The sequence below is a fragment of the Salvelinus namaycush genome, chromosome 40 (assembly GCF_016432855.1).
Source record: "Salvelinus namaycush isolate Seneca chromosome 40, SaNama_1.0, whole genome shotgun sequence".
Taxonomy (NCBI): domain Eukaryota; kingdom Metazoa; phylum Chordata; class Actinopteri; order Salmoniformes; family Salmonidae; genus Salvelinus; species Salvelinus namaycush.
In genome coordinates this window covers 22,402,121-22,424,018 of record NC_052346.1, presented here as the reverse complement: position 1 = coordinate 22,424,018, position 21,898 = coordinate 22,402,121, and the positions used below count along the sequence as shown (strand labels likewise).

The following is a 21,898-nucleotide window of genomic DNA, read 5'->3' as shown; positions in this document are numbered from 1 at the left end:
ACCATCTGATTATGTTAGGTCAGTACCTAGTCACAGAAAAACACAGCCATTTTTCCAGCTAAAGAGAGGAGTCACAAAAAGCAGAAATAGAGATAAAATGAATCACTAACCTTTGATGATCTTCATCAGATGACACTCATAGGACTTCATATTACACAATACATGTATGTTTTGTTCGATAAAGTTCATATTTATATCCAAAAATCTCAGTTTACATTGGCGCGTTATGTTCAGTAGTTCCAGAACATCCGGTGATTTTGCAGAGAGCCACATCAATTTACAGAAATACTCATAATAAACATTGCTAAAAGATACAAGTGTTATGCATGGAATTTTAGATCCACTTCTCCTTAATGCAACCGCTGTGTCAGATTTCAAAAAAGCTTTACCGAAAAGCACATCATGCAATAGTCTGAGTACAGCGCTCAGACAACAAAACAAGTCATACAGATATCCGCCATGTTGTGGAGTCAACAGAAGTCAGAAATAGCATTATAAATATTCACTTACCTTTGATGATCATCGGAATGCACTCCCAGGAATCCAAGTTCCACAATAAATGTTTGATTTGTTCGATAAAGTCCATCATTTATGTCCAAATACCTCCTTTTTGTTTGCGCGTTTAGTACACAATCCAAACTCACGAGGCGCGGGCAAGTCCAGGCAAAAGTTCAGATGAAAAGTCATATTACAGTTCGTAGAAACATGTCAAACGAAGTATAGAATCAATCTTTAGGATGTTTTTATCATAAATCTTCAATAATGTTCCAACCGGAGAATTCCTTTGTCTGTAGAAATGCTATGGAACGCAGGTCGCTCTCACATGAGCGCGCGTGATCAGCTCATGCCAATCTGGCAGACCCCTGACTCAATCAGCTCCCATTCCCTCCTCCTTCACAGTAGAAGCATCAAACAAGGTTCTAAAGACTGTTGACATCTAGTGTAAGCCTTATGAAGTGCAATATGACCACATTTCCACTGTATCTTGGATAGGCAAAGAGTTGAAAAACTACAAACCTCAGATTTCCCACTTCCTGGTTGGATTTTTTTCTCAGGTTTTTGCCTAACATATGAGTTCTGTTATACTCACAGACATCATTCAAACAGTTTTAGAAACTTCAGAGTGTTTTCTATCCAAATCTACTAATAATATGCGTATATTAGCAACTGGGCCTGAGTAGCAGGCAGTTTACTCTGGGCACCTTATTCATCCAAGCTACTCAATACTACCCCCAGCCATAAGAAGTTAATTAAACGCTGCAAAAGTATCAGAATTGTTCACTTCTCTCATTGACTTCTCAAACCCCGGCTTGGTCCGCTTCGCAGGCGTTCTTTGAAGTCTCGCGTTGTTGCGTCTCTGGGTTTAGAAACTGGTAGTGGGGGAACAGGAAGTTCCGCGCAGGCGGGCATCATTCTTCAGAAAAAAGGATACGCCAGAATTGTGCAGTCGAGACGACAACTTCTGTGTCCGTTTCAAATGTATTACTACTGGTATGTAATAGCACGTTATAATATCGAAAGAACATGTCATAACATGCTAGGTAACAATTACGTCAAGTTATTATCACGTTTTATGTGCTATGTTTTGTGTCAAACCGCGTGAGTGAACATGATAACTTGTCAATAGAGACTTTGGGTTAGTCTAAGTGGATGTATATAATTTCGTCAATGTAATTTCATAAAGGATCAATTTATTTGACATTTCTGGGTTCGTTTTACATTTCACTTTTGGTTTTGTGTAAAATTCACGAGCTGGTAAAATGGCGGTTCCCACTCGGTCTGCATCAACGGACTTCAGTGCAGCAGAGAGACACTTTTACGGTTGCACTACTGTTTTGGAGCTAAATGCAATGATTATCAGTTTTCTACATGTGAACTAATATTCAGAGACATTCAGTTGTTTCTGTCTATCTATACATGTTACTATGGTGTGAACGGAACTACTATTGGTTTTTGATTGGAATAATACAGTGAAGACAAGGTTATTCAGGAAAATAGTACATAGTGCTGCCTAAAACATACTGCAACCTTGTACTAAATGTTTTTTTTTGTAATTTATGTATTTATGTGAATTCAGGAAATCTACTATAGATTAAGTGCGTTTAGAGTTGTGTAGCCTAATTTAAAGTGTATACTTTGTCTAATGTGAATTAATTAATGTTTTGTTGTCAATGCTTAGCGACCAGATCTATTGCAATTACATCAGTGCTTGACTTGCCTGCACTCAGCCCGCACACTCAGCCCGCACACCCGGGCTGAGTACCGACACCTCAAATTTCTACTGTTTTAGCTCATGTACCTCTTATAGAATATTATCTCAAAAGTATTGTGGAGCTCCTGCACCTAAATATAAACAATATTATTTTAGAATTAATAACGTGCCAGAACTGTCAAGATTAACTTTTGTGTCTGTTTGTCTTTATTACTACAGGCTGACTCAGATTAAGTCTGAGGTTTGTAACATCAGCAATGAGGACAAACCCAGCCTGCCTCTCTCCTTCCACACTGAGTCCAAACCTACAGTCACTGGGTCCTGATTGTGACAGTGGAGCCCAGTTTGCACAGCAGGATCCAGAGATGGCATCAGTGAAGCTGGAAGACTGCAGTCAAACACTGGAGCTGAATTTCAACATTAAAGATGAAGAAGAGGAGGAGAAGATTGGGGAATCTGTTTCTCATGGTAAGAGCAGGGTTCTATCTATCCAAGTTTGTTGTTCGTTCCAACTTCCCACTGTGCATGAAAAGTTGCTGTAGAACTGTTTCATGATGAACTGTTTCAATGAGAAGGTAGATGTTATTTCATGCTACTGACACTTGCATGGTTTGACACCAGTATTGCCAGCATTTGTTTTATTCACTGGGCTATCTGGAGTGTTCAGAGAGTAGACTAAAGAAGTGAAGTAGACAAACTGCCAGTGTTTTAAAGTTCTATGAAGTGAGTCTGTGTAGTTTCTTACCCTTGTAATAGTGAATGGAGGATGATATGGCTCATCATTTTAATGACATGAGATAGTTTCAGATTATTTTTATTCCCCTTTGTATTACACAGCCTACTTATATGAATACATACAGTACCAGGCTACTGATATGAATACATACAGTACCAGGCTACTGATATGAATACATACAGTACCAGGCTACTGATATGAATACATAGTGTACCAGACTACTGATATGAATACATACAGTACCAGGCTACTGATATGAATACATACAGTACCAGACTACTGATATGAATACATACAGTACCAGACTACTGATATGAATACATACAGTACCAGACTACTGATATGAATACATACAGTACCAGCCTACTGATATGAATACATACAGTGCATTCGTAAAGTATTCAGACACCTTGACTTTTTCCACATTTTGTTCCGTTACAGCCTTATTTTAAAATGGATTAAATAAGAAACGGTCCTCATCAATCTACACACAATACCCCATAATGACATCACAATACCCCATAATGACATCACAATACCCCATAATGACAAAGCACACACAGGTTTTTAGAAATGTTATCACAATTTAATTTTTTTTTTTTTTTTTTTTAAACAGATACCTTATTTACATAAGTATTCAGACCTTTTGCTATAAGACTCGATATTGAGATCGAGTGCATCTTGTTTCCATTGACCATCCTTGAGATGTTTCTACAACTTGATTGGAGTCCACCTGTGGTAAATTCAATTGATTGGACACGATTTGCAAAGGTACACACCTGTCTATATAAGGTCCCACATTTGACAGTGCATGTCAGAGCAAAAACCAAGCCATGAGGTCGAAGGAATTGTCCGTAAAGCTCCATGAAAGGAAATGTTTACAAACTGGTAAAATGGCAGCGCCACTCGGTCTGCATCAACAAACTTAATCCGCAGAGGGAGACAATTTTACGGTTGCACTACTGTGTTGTGTTTTTGAAGTAATACAGTGAAGACAAGGTTATTAAGGAAAATAGCACATTTTTTTATTTTATTTATTTTACCGTTATTTTACCAGGTAAGTTGACTGAGAACACGTTCTCATTTGCAGCAACGACCTGGGGAATAGTTACAGGGGAGAGGAGGGGGATGAATGAGCCAATTGTAAACTGGGGATTATTAGGTGACTGTGATGGTTGAGGGCCAGATTGGGAATTTAGCCAGGACACCGGGGTTAACACCCCTACTCTTACGATAAGTGCCATGGGATCTTTAATGACCTCAGAGAGTCAGGACACCCGTTTAACGTCCCATCCGAAAGACGGCACCCTACACAGAGCAGTGTCCCCAATCACTGCCCTGGGGCATTGGGATCTTTGTTTAGACCAGAGGAAAGAGTGCCTCCTACTGGCCCTCCAACACCTCTTCCAGCAGCACCTGGTCTCCCATCCAGGGACTGACCAGGACCAACCCTGCTTAGCTTCAGAAGCAAGCCAGCAGTGGTATGCAGGGTGGTATGCTGCTGGCTGTGGTGCTGCCTAAAACGAACTAACCTTGTACTAAATGGTTTTTGAGTCATTTATGCATTTATCTACTACAGGTTAAGTATTAGCTCAAAAGTATTGTGGAGCTCCTGCACCTAAATATAAACGGTACCGGCACCCAAAATGTTTATCGGCAAATATTTCAGTCCAAGTCAAGCACTGAATTAGATAATTGAACAAGAAAAAATATAATATTTTTTTAGAGAATAAAGACCTTGCCAGAACTTTCAAGAAAATAACTTTTGTCTGTTTCTCGTCTACTACTTGCCGACTCAGGTATGAGGCCGGTAACATCAACAGTGAGGACAATCCCAGCCTGCCTCTCTCCTTCCACACTGAGTTCAAACCTACAGTCACTGGGTCCTGATTGTTACAGTGGAGCCCAGTTTGCACCGCAGGATCCAGAGAAGCTGGAAGACTGCAGTCAAACAATGGAGCTGAATGTCAACATTAAAGATGGAGAAGATTGGTAAGAGCAGGTTCTATCTATCTGTAAATTAGACCTCCTTAAGTTATAACCCAGTCTATTGATAGGTTGACTTCTGTAATTCTGACAACACATCCCTGAACAACTGGGTTATCTGGAGTGACTAAAGAAGTGTAGACAAACTGCCAGTGTTTTAAAGTTCTATGAAATGAGTCTGTATAGTTGAGATGAGTCTGTATAGTTGAAATGAGTGAGAGGAGGATGAAAATACTAATAATTTTCATTCTTTTTGCCTTTGACTGTTGAAACGCTTTTAGGACTGAGACCCCATTTAGTCAACTGGTAGATTGTTTGGTTGATAGATAGGCTGTTGGTCAACCAAGCTTTTTTTAGTCAAGCAGTGGCAAATATATATATACAGTATATATATAAAAATGTATGGCACATGAGCCATCTGTCTGATTCACGGCTGTCTGAGTGGACTAATCCATTGTCTGTCTGAGTGGACTAGTCCATTGCGGAGGGAATGGCACACCACTATCACCATCATTTCTAATCTACAATGTTTGTTTGGTTACGGTAATGCATTCAATATATTATTATTACAGTCTTACCATTGTCATTGTAGGAGTGGACACATTGTTTGCAGAGCGTATAACTTAGGCTACACTTGAAGTTTTGGTGTATTTCATTCCATTTAGGAGTTGTCAATTTATTCATTGTGTTTTGTTTAGTGTGCTCCTGTCAATGTTGAGTAAGGACACACACCTGATTACTCATTGAAGTAGTCCTATAGGCTAGCTGGCCTCTGTGTAAATGTAGGCCTATAAATGTGCCCATTTGGGGATCTGATACTATTTCTGATTGTCTTAACTCACCGTCACTGTGGTGTTTCTCAAATATAAAAATGTTCAGCTCAAACAGCAAGTATGTGAAGTCTGTTTCTACATCCATTGAGAATGATAATAGTTCCTCAACGTAGCCTATTTGAAAATGTCCAGCTCTCTCCCTTTTGATAACCACCAAAACTGTCATGCTCTGATCCGGTGGAAACGTCATAAAACAGGCCTACCTAATTACTTCTTATCCTTTGCGCAAAATATCCCTACGTCTGTCTGTCTGGAGCTCGCTGTCATGGGAAACTGAGGGCCCAAAATATTTTATACAATGTTGCAAGTTTGCTAGCACAGGCCAGACCAAATGGATAGTTGATACAATGTTTCAAGTTTCTTGCAGACAGGCCATGTGTAGCCAATTTGATTCATATGATATTTATTTCATCAGGATATTTTCTACCTGCAGGCTGCGATTGTTTTTATCTGTTGGCTTTATGTAAGCTAGTTTTGGCAATGGCAATAGAAGTTACTTTTAGATTTGTGTAATTTTATTTTAGATATAATTTTGATTAACCACGTGACATTGATTTGAGATAAATAGACTTTATATATAAATATCTGTGCACGCGGACTACTGATGTCCTGTTCAGTTTGAGAACCTGAAGATGAGGAAAACTAGAGCTACGGCTATAATTGGTTTGAATGAAAACAAGGTTTCATTGCACATAGTTATTGACCTCACAATAAGCCATATTCAAGTAATTGACATAACTTACATTACTATGAAGCGGTAGACGCGGAGATGAACAACGCTACATTAGCAGCTAATTAGCATTTCATTTTAGAGGGGCATTGAAGAGTTTGAATGTAAAATGTTGCAACTGTGGTGGGGCTCATATTCCCGAATTCCCAGAGTGCCCTGTTAGGGTGAAAGAGGTTGAGGTGTCAAGGATCAGGACTGTTCAGCAAATCTGCCATGTGGAGGCAGTGAAAAGGGGCAAGGAGCCACAGTTCTGAAGAAGATATGGTGGTGGATGCAACGCAACCAGTTGCAAATGTTGTACGTCAATCAAGTGATCTGGATACACTTATTGTGAAGAAAATGCTACGTGATCAAGACAAAGGAGATGATTGTGGACTACAGGAAAAAGAGGACCGAGCACGCCCCCATTCTCATCGACGGGGCTGCAGTGGTGCAGGTTGAGAGCTTCAAGTTCCTTGGTGTCCATATCACCAACAAACTAACATGGTCCAAGCACACCAAAACAGCCATGAAGCAGGCATGACAAAACCTATTGCATCATTGCCTGTTATGGCAATGCTCGGCCTCCGACCGCAAGGGACTACATAGGGTAGTGCGAACGGCCCAGTACATCACTGGGGCCAAGCTTCCTGGACATAATTATATCTACAGCTGAGAAGTTTTTGGGCCTCCAAGACTTCACAGACTACTGTCGCCAGAAAATGTTCCAGCCTTAGAGGATCCTTCTGAGCCTGTGTAGGAACCTGATTAGAACAGAAAAGCAGGCTGATTTTAGTTTGTATTATTTATTTTTTATACCGTATGTACTGAACAAAAATATAAACGCGACATGTAAAGTGTCCCATGTTTCATCCCATAAATGTTCCATACACACACAAAGCTTATTTCTCTCAAATGTTGTGCACAAATTTGTTTACATCCCTATTAGTGAGCATTTCTCCTTTGCCAAGATAATCCGCCCACCTGACAGGTGTGGCATATCAAGAAGCTGATTAAATTGCATGATCATCATTACACAGGTGCACCTTGTGCTGGGGACAAGAGTAGCTGAGAAGGTGCTGCCTTGGCAGCAGCTAATGGGGATCCCTAACAAATATAAAACGAAAATGCCACTAAAATGTGCAGTTATGTCACACAACCCAATGCAACAGATGTCTCAAGTTTTGAGAGAGCATGCAATTGGCATGCTGACTGCAGGAATGTGCACCATAGCTGCTACCAGATAATTTAATGTTGATTTCTTTACCATAAGCTGCCTCCAAGTTCTTTTTGAGAATTTAGCGGTATGCCCAACAAGCCTCTCAATTGCAGACCACGTGTAGGGTGTTGTGTCGGGAGCGGTTTGCTGTTGTCTACAAAGTACTCCATGGTAGCATCGGGTTATGGTATGGAAGACAACGAACGCAATTGCATTTTATCAATGGTAATTTGAATGCACAGAGATACCATGACAAGATCCCGAGGCCCATCGTCCTGCCATTCATCCACAGAAGGATCTGTACACAATCCCTGGAAGCTGAAAATGTCCCAATTCTTCCATGGTCTGCATACTCACTAGACATGTCACCCATTGAGCCTGTTTGGGGTGGTCTGGATCGACGTGTACCACAGCTTGTTCCAGTTCCTGCCAATATATAGCAACTTCGCAATGAGGAATAGGCCCAGAAGCGGCCCTCTTCCGGTGGGCCGGAACTGATTGACTCGGCCCGGAATCAGAATTAATGACTGCCAAGAATCGGCCCAAGTACATCAGGCTGTTTCCATCTACCGGAATTGAGCCAGCTTTGCTGGCATCTTACCAGAATCCCCCCAGATGCGGCCAGATGCAAATTGAAATAAATGTATAAAAAATTACCAGACAGTAATTTTAAATATTACTATTATACATTGTATGCATACAAATTATACCCCTCCACCCCCCAAAAATAACGTCAGAGGAAATGCTGTATGGGACAAGGACATCCTGGCCGGCCAAACCCTCCCCTAACTCAGACGACGCTGGGCCAATCGTGCGTCGCCACATGGGTCTCCTGGTCACCGCCGGCACTGGCATCGAACTAGCATCTGTAGCAATGCAGTTCGCACTGCGACTGCTGCGTTAATGTTTATCAGCTGCCATGTACAAAGTATCAAAATAGTAAAATACAACTTAAACCGGACTCTAAAATAATTTAATTTAAATGTTAATTGAATTTTTTTTAAATCACGGAAACAATGAAAAAATATGGACAAATAAATAATGAAATGTTAATTATATACAGACGCCCGTTTAATCATCTGCCAGAGAGTAGCCCCAATCGTCCCGAGACCCAAGTAATACATTTGGAAGGAGGAGAGGGCGGGAGCAGAAGCAGAAGCAGAAGCTACCCCCTTCTCATGTAACAGGGTAGGGCCAGCCCAAGGATCCCGCAATGCACGGACGGTGTTAGTGGGGGAACAGGAAGTTCCCGACAGGCGTGCACCATTCTTCAGAATAAAAAAAGCGCCAGAACTGTGCAGTCAAGAAGGTATCTTTTGTGCCCGTTTCCTTTTATTACTACAGGTACGTAATAGCACGTGTAAATTTTCTAATTTCGAATAAACATGTCATTCCATGCTAGGTAACAAATCCATAAAATTATTATCACGTTTGGTAAAGGTTTGATGTGATATTTGTGTCAAACCGAGTGAAGAACGTGGTGACGTTATACTATTTTACAAGTCACGTAACTAGAGACGTTGGGTTTGTCTTAGTGGATGTACATATTCTGCTCATGTTAATTTTCATAAAGAATCCATTCATTTGAGATTTCTGAGTTGCATGTTATCGGTTTTGTGTAAAATTCACACGCTGGTAAAATGGCGGCGCCGCCTCGGACTGGGTCAACGGACTAAAGTGCAGGCAGTGTGGGTGCAGACCATTTTACGGTTGCGCTACTGTTTTGAAGCTGAATGTAATGCTTGTTGGTTTTCTACATGTGTACTAATATTCAGACACATGCATTTGTTTCTATCTTTATCTATACATTTGAGTATGGTGTGAACGGAATTACTACTGTTTTTTTGATTGAAACAACGAAGACGCGGTTCTTCAGGAAAATAATACATAGTGCTGCCTGAAACAAACTAACCTTGTACTTCATGGTTTTTGAGTCATTTTATGTGAATTTAGTAAATCTATTTATTAAGTGATCTTAACGTTGTGTGTCCTTTGTGTTTTAATTTTAATGCAATAAGGTTTTGTTGTCAATGCTCACCTACCTGATCTATTGAAATGAGATCCGTTTCTTGACTTGGACAAGAGTTCACCTCAAATTTCTACTGTTTGAGCTCATGGTCCTCTTTATAGAATATTAGCTCAACAGTATTGTGGAGCTCCTGCACCTAAATATAAACAGTACCGGCAACTATTTCAGTCCAAGTCAAGCACTGAATTGGATAATTGAACAAGAAGAAATATAATATATTTTTAGAGAATAAAAAAGGTGCCAGAAATGTCAAGACAATGTTTGTCTGTTTCTCTTCTACTACTTGCCGACTCAGGTATGAGGCCGGTAACATCAACAGTAAGAATAAACCCAGCCCTCCTCTCTCCTTCCACACTGTGGCAAAACCTACAGTCACTGGGGTCCTGATTGTGACAGTGGAGCCCAGTTTGCTCTGCAGGATCCAGAGATGGCATCAGTGAAGCTGGAAGACTGCAGTCAAACACTGGAGCTGAATGCCAACATTAAAGATGAAGAAGAGGAGGAGAAGATTGGGAAATCTGTTAATCGTGGTAAGAGCACGTTCTATCTAACTAAGTTTGTTTTTCATTCCAACTTCCCACTGTGTATGAAAAGTTTCAGTAGAACTGTTTCATGATGAACTGTTTCAATGAGAAGGAAGCTGTTATTTCATGGTACTGAGACTTGCATACCAGTATTGCCAGCATTTGTTTTATTAACTGGGCTATCTGGATTGTTCAGAGTAGACTGATGAAGTGAAGTAGACAAACTGACAGTGGTTTAAAGTTCTATGAAATGAGTCTGTGTAGTTTCTAACCCTTGTGATAGTGAGTGGAGGATGATATGGGTCATAATTTTCTTGACTTATGAGATACTTTTAGAATAGTTTTATTCTCCTTTTGTATTGCACAGCCTACTTGTGTGAATACGTACAGGTAGCCTAGTGGTTAGAGCATTGGGACAGTAACCGAAAGGTTGCTGGATCGAATCCCCGAAGACAAGGTAATAATCTGTTGTTCTGCCCCTGAGCAAGGCAGTTAACCCACTGTTCCCCGGGCGCCAAAGACGTGGATGTCGATTATGGCAGCCCTCTGCACCTCTCTGATTCAGAGGGGTTGGGTTAAATGTGGAAGACACATTTCAGTTGAATGCATTCAGTTGTACAACTGACTAGGTATCCCCCTTTCCCATTTGTAAAGTATTTAGACCCCTTGACTTTTTCACGTTTTGTTACGTTACAGCCTTATTCTAAAATGGATTAAATAAACAATGTTCCTTATCAATCTACACACAATTCCCCATAATGACAAAGCAAACACAGGTTTTTAGAAATGTTTTCACATTTATATATATATATATATATATATATATATATATATATATATATATATATATATATATATATAATATTATATAGATATATATATAAAAAAAAAAAATTATTAAGACCCTTTGCTATGATACTTGACATTGAGGCTCAGGTGAATCCTGTTTCCATTTATCAACTTTGAGATGTTTCTACAACTTGATTGTCAACCTGTGGTAAATTCAATTGATTGGTAATGATTTGGAAAGGCACACACCTGTCTATATAAGGTCCCACATTGGACAGTGCATGTCAGAGCAAAAAAACAAGCCATGATGTCGAAGTAATTGTCTGTAGAGCATGGTAGTGGTAGCATCATGCAGTGGGGATGTTTTTCAGCGGCAGGGACTGGGAGGCTAGTCAGGATTGCGGGAAAGATGAACAGAGCAAAGAGAGATCGTTGATTGAAAACCTGCTACAGAGCGCTCAGGTCCTCAGACTGGGGTGAAGGTTCACCTTCCAACAGGACAACGACCCTAAGCACACAGCCAAGACAACGCAGGAGTGGCTTTGGTACAAGATATGCCTTTTGTTTTGTTCGTGAGGATTAATGACCAAGAGGGAGGACACTTTGTCATGTTTAGAGTCGCTTAGGTTAAACTGCTCCCTTTTAAAACCTCTCTGGTCTAGGGGGCAGTATCCTGAATTTCGGTTGTCTGACGTGCTCAAAGTAAACTGCCTGTTGCTCAGGCCCAGAAGCTAGGATATGCATATAAATGGTAGAATTGGATTAGAAAACACTGAGTTCTAAAACTGTTAAAATAATGTTTGTGGGTATAAAAGAACTGATATGGCAGGGCGAAAACCAACTTTTTTTTAAAGCTTCCATCCACTTCAAATGTAAAGCTATTGAAAACATGACTTCCGGCTCCCAAATTGAAGTTCCTGTGGCTTCCACTAGATGTCAACAGTCTTTATACATGGTTTGAGCTTGTTTTTGTTTTTTTTACCATTGAGTAATTGTTGTTTTCCATGGGGAGCACTAAGGGAAAAGTAGTCTCTTTGCCCGCGTGGACGAGGTCCTGCCCTTCGTAATTTTCCTTTCCTATTGAAAATACTAGATGCCGTATGAAGTATTATCATTTATTTAGATATTAGAGTACCTGACATTTTAATTAGAAACGTTGTTTGACTGGTTTGGACGAACTTTACCGGTAAATTTGGGACTTCTTTGTCCTGCATGTTGAACTGGTGGATTACTGAACTCAATAGACGCCTACTAAACTGACTTTTTGGGATATAAAGAAGAACTTTATCGAACAAAACGACCATTTCATCTTGTAGCTGGGACCCATGGGATTGCAAACAGAGGAAGATCTTCAAAGGTAAGGGATTTATTTTGATCGCTATTTGGGATGGCATGAGATGAAGGAATGTGTGGTAGAGGTGGAGGGTCTATCATGGTCTGGGGCGGTGTGTCACAGCATCATCGGACTGAGCTTGTTGTCATTGCAGGGCAATCTCAATGCTGTGCGTTACAGGGAAGACATCCTCCTCCCTCATGTGGTACCCTTCCCGCAGGCTCATCCTGACATTACCTTCCAGCATGACAATGCCACCAGCCACACTGCTCGTTCTGTGTGTGATTTCCTGCAGACGGCAATGTTAGTGTTCTGCCATTGCCAGCAACAAGCCCGGATCTCATCCCATTGAGCACGTCATTGAATCTTATGTTCATACAAACATGTTAAGTTTGCTGAAAATAAACGCAGTTGACAGTGAAAAGAGAGAGATACCATTGAATATGTGCTACATTATCCAAAGGCCCTTTGCAAATTGTGTTAGGCTTGCATTTGAGTGTCAATCATTTTGGTCCAAGGATATGATCAAAATCCTCCAAGAGCCTTGGTCAGGGAGGTGACCAAGAACCCAATGGTCACTCTGACAGAGCTCCAGAGGTTCCTATGTGGCGCTGCGAGAACCTTTCAGAAGGACAACAATCTCTGCAGCACTCTACCAATCAGGCCTATATGGTAGAGTGGCCAGATGGAAGCCTCTCCTCAGTAAAGGGCATATGACAGCCAGCTTGGCGTTTTGCCACTCCATAAGGACTCTCAGAACATGAGAAACAAGATTGGTGAAGGTAACTCGGAGTGGACTCATAATTATTTATGGCGCTCCGGATTTCGCGATTGGGGACAATAATTGTGACTGGAATTGCTCTCCGGAACAGGGCGGCATTGAAAGGAGTGATAATGGGATTAGGTTTAAGTGTTAAGGAGTTGAAATGGAAGATTCCAGGTGTCTGTGATGCTCGTCTTTAGGTGAGACGTAGATCCAGTGTAGAGCGTTGGGAAACAGAGAATACTTTGTCTGTCATGTAGAGTTGTGGATGCAGAGGTGAAGGTAGGAAGTGTCAGTTATCCCGTGAATGCTTTTGTTCTGTAAATACTACAGTGTTTTAGGTGTCAGTTTATGGGCCTGTTGAGCAGTGTGTGGGCATGAGATGAAGGAATGTGTGGTATCGGTGGAGGAAGTTCTGTGTGTTAGTTGTGGGGTAACCAATGGGGCTGGAGATATGAGGTGTCAGGTGAAAGGCAGAATTGAGGTTGCCAGGGTTACAGTAGTACAGAAAGTGTAGTATGGTGAAGCAGTGAAGAGAGTGGTTGATTTAGCTCATTCATCATGAATGTTTGGTTCCTGCATGTGACAGACCTTGAGCTGAGATATCCCTTTTGGTTCCCAGAAACAATGTTGAGGTGTCAAGGATCAGGACTGTACAGCAAATCTCGTATGTGGTGAAGAAGCTATTAGAGCGAGAGGCCCACAGTTCTAAAGAAGATATGGAGGTGGATGCATCGCAACCAGTTGCAAATGTTGTACGTCAATCAAGTGATCTGGATACACATATTGTGAAGAGGGGGATATTTTAGTGTTTATAATCACAGTTATGAATTGTACTGCACAGAAGTCCAAGAAGCTGAACATCATATCTGCAGCTGATAAGTTTCTGGGACTACAAGGACTACTGTTGCCAGAAAATGTTCCGCTCTTACAGGATCCTTCTCAGCCTGTGTAGGGACCTGATTAGAACATGAAAGCATGGCTGATATAGTTTAATTTACATTTCGTTATTGATACTTTGTATGATTAAAATAATACTGTATACACTGAATGAACATTAATGCAACATGTTAAGGTTTGTTTCCATGTTCCATGAGGTGAAATAAAAGATCCCAGAAATGTTCCAGACACAAACTTATTTCTCTCAAATTTTGTGCACAAATTTGTTTACATCCTTGTTTGTGAGCATTTCTCCTTTGCCAAGATTATCCATCCACCTGACAGGTGAGGCAAGAAAAATAGCTGATTAATTAGAATTATCATTACACAGGTGCCCTTGTGCTGGGGACGAGTAGTTGAGTAGATGCTTGCAGCGAGAAATAGTCAATCATGTTGATGAAAATACAAGTGTTACACGTGGAATTTTGCAACCGCTGTGTCAGATTTTCAAAAAAACTTTGGCGAAAAAGCAAACCATGCAAATAATCTGAGTAAGGGCGCTCAGACGACAAATCAACCCAAAGAGATATACGCCATGTTGTGAGTCAACAGAAGTCAGAAATAGCATTATAAATATTCACTTACCTTTGATGATCTGCATCAGAATGCACTCCCAGGAATCCAGTTCCACAATAATGTTTGTTTTGTTCGATAATGTCCAGCATTTATGACAATTCCTCCTTGTTGTTCGCGCGTTCAGTACGCAATCTAAACTCACGACGCGCTGGCAAGTCCAGTGGAAAGTACGGACGAAAAGTCCCAAAAGTTATATTACAGTCCGTAGGAAACATGTCAAACGATGTATAGAATCAATCTTTAGGATGTTTTAACATAAATCTTCAATAATGTTCCAACCGGAGAATTCGCTTTGTCTTCAGAAATGCGATGGAACGCAGCTAACTCTCACATGAACGTGCATTGGTCAGCATCGTGGCACTCTGGGAGAGACCTTACTCAATCCCCTCTTATTCGCCCCCACTTCCAGTAGAAGCATCAAACAAGGTTCTAAAGACTGTTGACATCTAGTGGAAGCCTTAGGAAGTGCAACATGACCCATACATTTCCACTGTATCTTGGATAAGCAAAGAGTTGAAAAACCTACAAACCTCAGATTTTCCACTTCCTGGTTGGATTTTTTCTCAGGTTTTTGCCTGCCATATGAGTTGTGTTATACTCACAGACATCATTCAAACAATTTTAGAAACTTCAGAGTGTTTTCTATCAAAATCTACTAATATGCATATCCTAGGAACTGGGCCTGAGTAGCAGGGCAGTTTACTCTGGGCACGCTTTTCATCGGACGGGAAATACTGCCCCCTACCCCAAAAGAAGTTAAGATCAGATGTTCATTGATTAGAACATTTCCAGAATGTCGGCCAAAATCCATCTTCTCCCACTGCCGGCCAGCGGGCTTCCTCTCACTACCATATTTGGTAGTTGAGTGGAAACACTAAGCGGATGCGTCACATTTATACATCCGGTGAAATATCTTCCTCATTGTTCTATCTGTGGCTGCCACTGTGGTAGTGGGGGAACAGGAGTTCCAGACAGGCACGCACCATTCTTCAGTAGTAAGAAGGTGCCAGAACTGTTATGTTAAGAAAACCTTTTGTGTCGGGTTCTATTTATTACTATAGGTATGTAATAGCAGTGTTAAACTTAATATCAAAAGAACATGTCATTCCATGCTAGGTAACAAATCCATTAAACCTTTACCAAACGTGATAATACCTTATTATTTTTGTGTCAACCAAGTGAACGTGATAAACCTATTTAAAAGTCACACAGATAGAAACTTTGGGGGTTGTCTGAATGGGATGTACATAATTTCTTCATGGTAATTTTAATAAGTTAATTTATTTGAAGATTTTTGAAGTTCATATTTGGACATGTTATTGGTTTGTGTGAAATCCGTGGGCTGGTAACAGGGCGGGGCCCGCTGTCTGCGTCAAAGGACTTCAGTGCGGATGCAGAGAGACAATTTCACGATCGCACTACAGTTTTGAAGCTGAATGTAATGATTATTATGTGTAGTAATATTCAGACACAGTTGTTGTTTCCATATTTATCTGTAAGTGTTTCTATGGTGTGAATAGGAAATACTATTGGTTTTTGATGTGGAAATACAGTGAAGACAAGGTTATTCAGGAAAATAGTACATAGTGCTGCCTAAAACATACTGCAACCTTGTACTAAATGTTTTTGTAATTTATGTGAATTTGGGACATCTACTTTTAAATAAGTTCACTTACGCTGTGTAGCCTAATTTTAAAGTGTGTCCTTTCTAATTTGAATTAATTAATGTTTTGTCAATGCTTAGCTACCAGATCTATTGAAATGAGATCAGTGCTTGACTTGGACAGGAGCTCACCGGAGCTGAGTACCAGCACCTCATATTTCTACTGTTTGAGCTCATGTTCCTCTTATAGAATATTAGTTCAACGGTGTTGTGGAGCTGCTGAACCTAAATACAAACAGTACGGGCACCTATTGCAGTCCAAGTAAAGCACTGAATTAGATAATTGAACAAGAAGAAATATAATATATTTTTAGAGAAAGAAATTGACGGAACTGTCAAGACTAACTTTGTCTGTTTCTCATTGTTACTACAGGACGACTAGAATTAAGTCTGTTAACATCCGTGAAGCTGGAAGACTGCAGTCAAACACTGGAGCTGAATGTTGACATTAAAGATGAAGAAGAGGAGGAGAAGATTGGGGAGTCTGTTAATCATGGTAAGAGCAGGTTCTATCTAAGTTTGTGTTTCATTCCAACTTCCCACTGTGTATGAAAAGTTGCAGTAGAACTGTTTCATAATGAACTGTTTCAATGAGAAGGTAGATGTTATTTCATGCTACTCAGACTTGCATGGTTTGACACCAGTATTGTCTGCATTTGTTTTATTCACTGGGCTGTCTGGAGTGATCAGAGAGTAGACTAAAGAAGTGAAGTAGACAAATTGACAGTGTTTTAGGGTTCTATGAAATGAGCCTGTGTAGTTACTAACCCTTGTGATAGTGATTGAAGGATGACACACCCCTTTTTTAGCTTTCAATTCTTACCCACTTTTATAATTGTTTCATTGCCCTTTTGTGTTGTACAGCCTACTGATATGAATACATATGTCACCCTTTTGAGCCTGGTTCCTCTCTACGTTTCTTCCAAGGTTCCTGCTTTTTCTGGAGTTTTTTCCTGGCCACCGTGCTTCTGCATTGCTTGCTCTTTGGGAATTATAGGCTGGGTTTCTGTAAAGCACTTTGTGACAACTGCTGATGTAAAAAGGGCTTCATAATATAAATTTGATTGACATGTATATCACACAAACTGACTGGTTCTTCTGATGTTGTTCACACAGGAGACCATGTTGAGACATTCTCTACATCCAGAGATCAACAGCAGGAAGATCACAGAGCCAAGAGGTCTCACCACTGCCCACATTGTGAGGAGATCTTCCCATTACTATCAAAGCTAAAAATACACACAAAGATACACACAGGAGAGAATCTGTATTCCTTCACTGACTCTGGGAAAAGATGCACAACATCAGTGGCTCTGACAGTTCATCAGAGAGCACACACAGGAGAGAAGCCTTACTCCTGCTCTGACTGCGGGAAGACTTTCTCTCAATTGGCTTTCTTAAAAAAACATGAACATATGCATACAGGAGAGAAGCCTTACTCCTGCTCTGACTGTGGGGTGAGTTTCTCTCGACTCGATGCCTTACAAACACACCAACGTATACATACAGGAGAGAAGCCTTACTCCTGCTCTGACTGTGGAAATATGTTCTCTCAACTGGGCCACTTGAAAAGACATAAACATATACATACAGGAGTGAAGCCTTATTCCTGCTCTGACTGTGTAAAATGCTACTCAACATCAACTCAGCTAAAAGTTCATCAGAGAACACACACAGGAGAGAAGCCTTACTCCTGCACTGACTGTGGGAAGACTTTCTCTCAGTTGGCTTTCTTAAAAATACATGAACGTATACATACAGGAGTGAAGCCTTACTCCTGCTCTGACTGTGGAAATATTTTCTCTCAACTGGCCCACTTGAAAAGACATGAACATGTACATACAGGAGTGAAGCCTTACTCCTGCTCTGGCTGTGTAAAATGCTTCATAACATCAACTGAACTAAAAGTTCATCAGAGAACACACACTGGAGAGAAGCCTTACTCCTGCCCTGACTGCGGGAAGAGGTTCTCTCGAATAGGTCTCTTAAAAACACATGAATGTGTACATAGAGGAGAGGAGCCTTACCACTGACCTGACTAGAACATGTTTTAAAACAACAGCTGAGCTAAAAGGTCAAGAGGGAACCTTACTTTTGCTCTTAATGTGGCAAGAGTAACTCAAGTGATAGTCACCAAGTAAAATACTACTTGAGGAAAAGTATTTGGTTCTAAATATACTTAAGTATCAAAAGTAAAAGTATGCATAATTTCCAATTCCTTAAATTACCCCTACGAGATGGGTGTCCCTAAACCGGGACGGTTGTATCTAAGGTGTGCTAATCTGACTAGATTGACGTTGTATACAACAGCCATCTTTCCGGGACATAGACATATCTTAAATGGGCAGAAAGCTTAAATTATTGTTGATCTAACTGCAGTGTCCAATTAACAGTAGCTAATACAGTGAAAAAAGACCATGCTATTGTTTGAAGAGAGTGCACAACAACAAGCTTATCGCGCAAATGGTTTGATACATTCACCTCTGAAGGTAAATAATGTACTTATATTCAGTAGTCTTGCTCTGATTTGTCATCCTGAGGGTCCCACAGATAAAGTGTAGTTTTGTTTAATAAAATCATTTTTTATGTTCAAATGTAGGAACTGGTTCTACATTTTGAACCCCTGCTGTCTCTGGCTCCACACCAAACCCGCCCGGCCATCTAGATGTGTGAAAGTTAGTTTATAAGCTAATGATCCATCATGGATGACATTCCTGGGAGTGTGTAAACAAACAAAAAAATGTTACTGTAGTGTTTTTGTATGTTCTCTATATTTATGTACTTAAATGTATCAATTGACCAATTTGGCACATTTGGGCAAACTCCTGGCAGACTTGATGCAGTAATGTAATTTTTCACTGGATCAGTCAAACTGTGCACACTGCTGCCACCTGGTGGCCAAAATCTAAATTACATCTAGACTCCTATCTGAAAGTATGGCCTTTCTCTTTCATTTCAAAGATGATGAAAAAGAAAACCAGTTTTTTTTTTGTATGATCTTTTACCAGATCTAATGTGTTATTCTCCTACATTAATTTCACATTTCCACATGCTTCCTTTCAAATGGTATCAAGAATATGCATATCCTTGCTACAGGCAGTTAGATTTGGGCATGTCATTTTAGACACATTTTAAAGGGTACGATCCTTGACGGTTTAAGCAAACCAAACCACACAATTGTCTTGTTTTTAAAAAATATTACGGATTGCCACGGGCACACTACATCACTGACATAATTTACAAATGAAGCATTGTGTTTAGTGAGTTCACCAGATCAGAGGCAGTAGAGATGACCAGGGACGTTATCTTGATAAGTGTGTGAATTGGACCATTTTCTGTCCTGCTAATCATAAAAAATGTAACGAGTACTTTTGGGGGTCAGGGAAAATGTATGGAGTAAAAAGTACATGATTTTCTTCAGGAATGTAGTGAAATAAAAGTTGTCAAAAATATAAATAGCCAGGTAAGTGAAATAACAATAGAAATAGTAAAGTACAGATCCCCCCCAGAAATCGACAAAAGTAGTTCTTTAAATAATTATTACTTCAGTACTTTACACCACTATATGCATCGATGCTGTATGTCAGCATTGCAGGGTGATGGCATGGGGTGTGTTTTCAGGACACACATTGGGCCCCTTGATAAATGTTTGAATGCCACAGGATATCTAAACATCATTGCCATTCAGGTGCATCCCTTCATGCATCCCTTCATGGCAGCAGTTTATCCATCTGCAAATAGATTTTTTTCAGCAGGATTATGCCACAAGGCTTGTCCAGGAATGGTTCCAAGAACATGACAGTGAATTCAGCTTAATGCAGTGGCCTGCCGAGTCACCAGATCTCAATCCAATTGTGCATCTGTGGGAGGCGATGGAACGAGCTATTCGGAGTAGAGATCCACTCCCAGCCAACTTGACACAGTTGTAGGAAGCATTGGAGTCAACATGGACCAGCATCCCTGTGGAACACACAACACCTTGGACAGTCTACGCCCCAATGAATTGAGACTGTTCTGAGGACAAAGGGGGCTGCAACTCAATATTAGGAAGGTGTTTCTAATGTTTTGTACACTCCGTGTATATCAGATAAAGATGGTGTGATCTGTTTTTAGGCATTAGTTTGGGTGGATTATTTTATATTACTAAACAAGCTATGAATCAACTACTTGTTTATTAAAATTGTCTTTTAATACTAGATTTATTATTTTAGTCATTGATGATGAATGTATTTGAATAACTGTGTTGAAGTTAATTGATCTGGTGGCAGGCAGCCTAACAGTTAAGAATGTTGGGCCAGTAACAGAAAGGTTGCTGGTTTGAATTCCGAGCCAACTAGGTGAAAAATCTGTCATTGTGCCCTTGAGCAAGGCAATTAACCCTTATTTGTCCTGTAAGTCTCTCTGGATAAGAACATCTGCTAAGTGACAAGAATGTAATGAAAATAATGTTTGTACATGAATTCGTGCTGGGAAACCACTTTTTTCTCATGTGTATAATTAAATGAAATAAACAGTTTGAAGTGTAATACTGTATATACAATACACAACATTACCACTTTGTTGACTCTGGTCAGAGGTACAAGACCATAGTAAACTAGACTATGTAGCTGCTGTTGTTAGTAGCCTACAGTTTCCATGTAATACAGCATGTCAGATCCCTAATGATTAGGTGTATAGGCTGCTACATTTTTACTTGTGTCTGTCGGGAGTGATGTGTTATCAGGCTAAATAACTACCAGAGGGAAGTGGAGAGCGCGCCTTGAGCTTTGTGCGTTGTGCCCGGCCCGCCGACATGGTCAAGAGAGGCAAAGGGCATGCAGCAGCACTCTGATGTGAAGAACTGTACAAAAATGTACGATTGTAGTACAATTAAAAAATACAGCATGGTATTTTCGTGGAATGGTAGTGACCAAAAACAATATGTTTCCATTGTATTAGAGGCCTAGGAACATAGAAGAAACTGACAGACGTGTCATAATAGCCTGGAAGTAAAGCTGCACTGGGAGACACATTTGAAATGGAATACATTGAATACATGCAGCAGGGTGAAACAATCACAGTAAAACATTATTTAAATGTATTGTTGGAAGGACTGTGGTCTCCATTCATGTAATACATTAAATATATACAGCAGATGGTATTGGGGAGCTATTTCATAGGGTTTTCACAGGTACATTATTTACCCATTTCAATCTTATACCAACCAACCCTATGCTTGGTGTGACTGTTATGGACAGAGCAGACCATCTGATATGCCCTTACATTTTAATTCCAGGTTGCATATTACAATATTTAAGAGGACCAGTGCTTCTACAATGAAACACATCTCACATCTGTGCTGTTTGAGAGAGATGTTGTTAGACTACATTGTATCATTGTTTCCTCTTCTGAGGGCACTGGTGGGGAACAACATTTCAATTCACAGAGACAATGAGTCCTTCAAGTTTAGCACTATATCCACACGTTTGAATTATCTGTTTGATGATGAAGGGGGAGATTGAATTAAGCAATGAGGCCCGAGGAGGTGTGGTATATGGCCAATATACGACGGCTAAGGGCTGTTCTTCTCGTTGAACTGGTTACCAAC

General features: G+C 40.3%; 1 protein-coding gene and 1 long non-coding RNA gene across 2 annotated transcripts; both read left to right on the top strand.

Annotated features, from left to right (window-relative positions):
* The first annotated feature begins 4,897 nt into the window (after window positions 1-4,897).
* Window positions 4,898-10,062, top strand: LOC120033665. The gene is made up of 3 exons (XR_005473980.1): window positions 4,898-4,940; window positions 8,759-9,039; window positions 10,020-10,062. It is a non-coding gene; the product is annotated as an uncharacterized LOC120033665 (long non-coding RNA).
* Window positions 10,063-17,057: 6,995 nt separating this feature from the next.
* On the top strand, window positions 17,058-18,703 carry LOC120033493 (gastrula zinc finger protein XlCGF17.1-like). Its single transcript, XM_038979860.1, has 2 exons — window positions 17,058-17,065; window positions 17,480-18,703. Exons 1-2 carry the CDS (start codon window positions 17,058-17,060, stop codon window positions 18,342-18,344), a joined length of 873 nt encoding a protein of 290 aa, XP_038835788.1. The 3' UTR covers window positions 18,345-18,703.
* The last annotated feature ends 3,195 nt before the right edge of the window (window positions 18,704-21,898 follow it).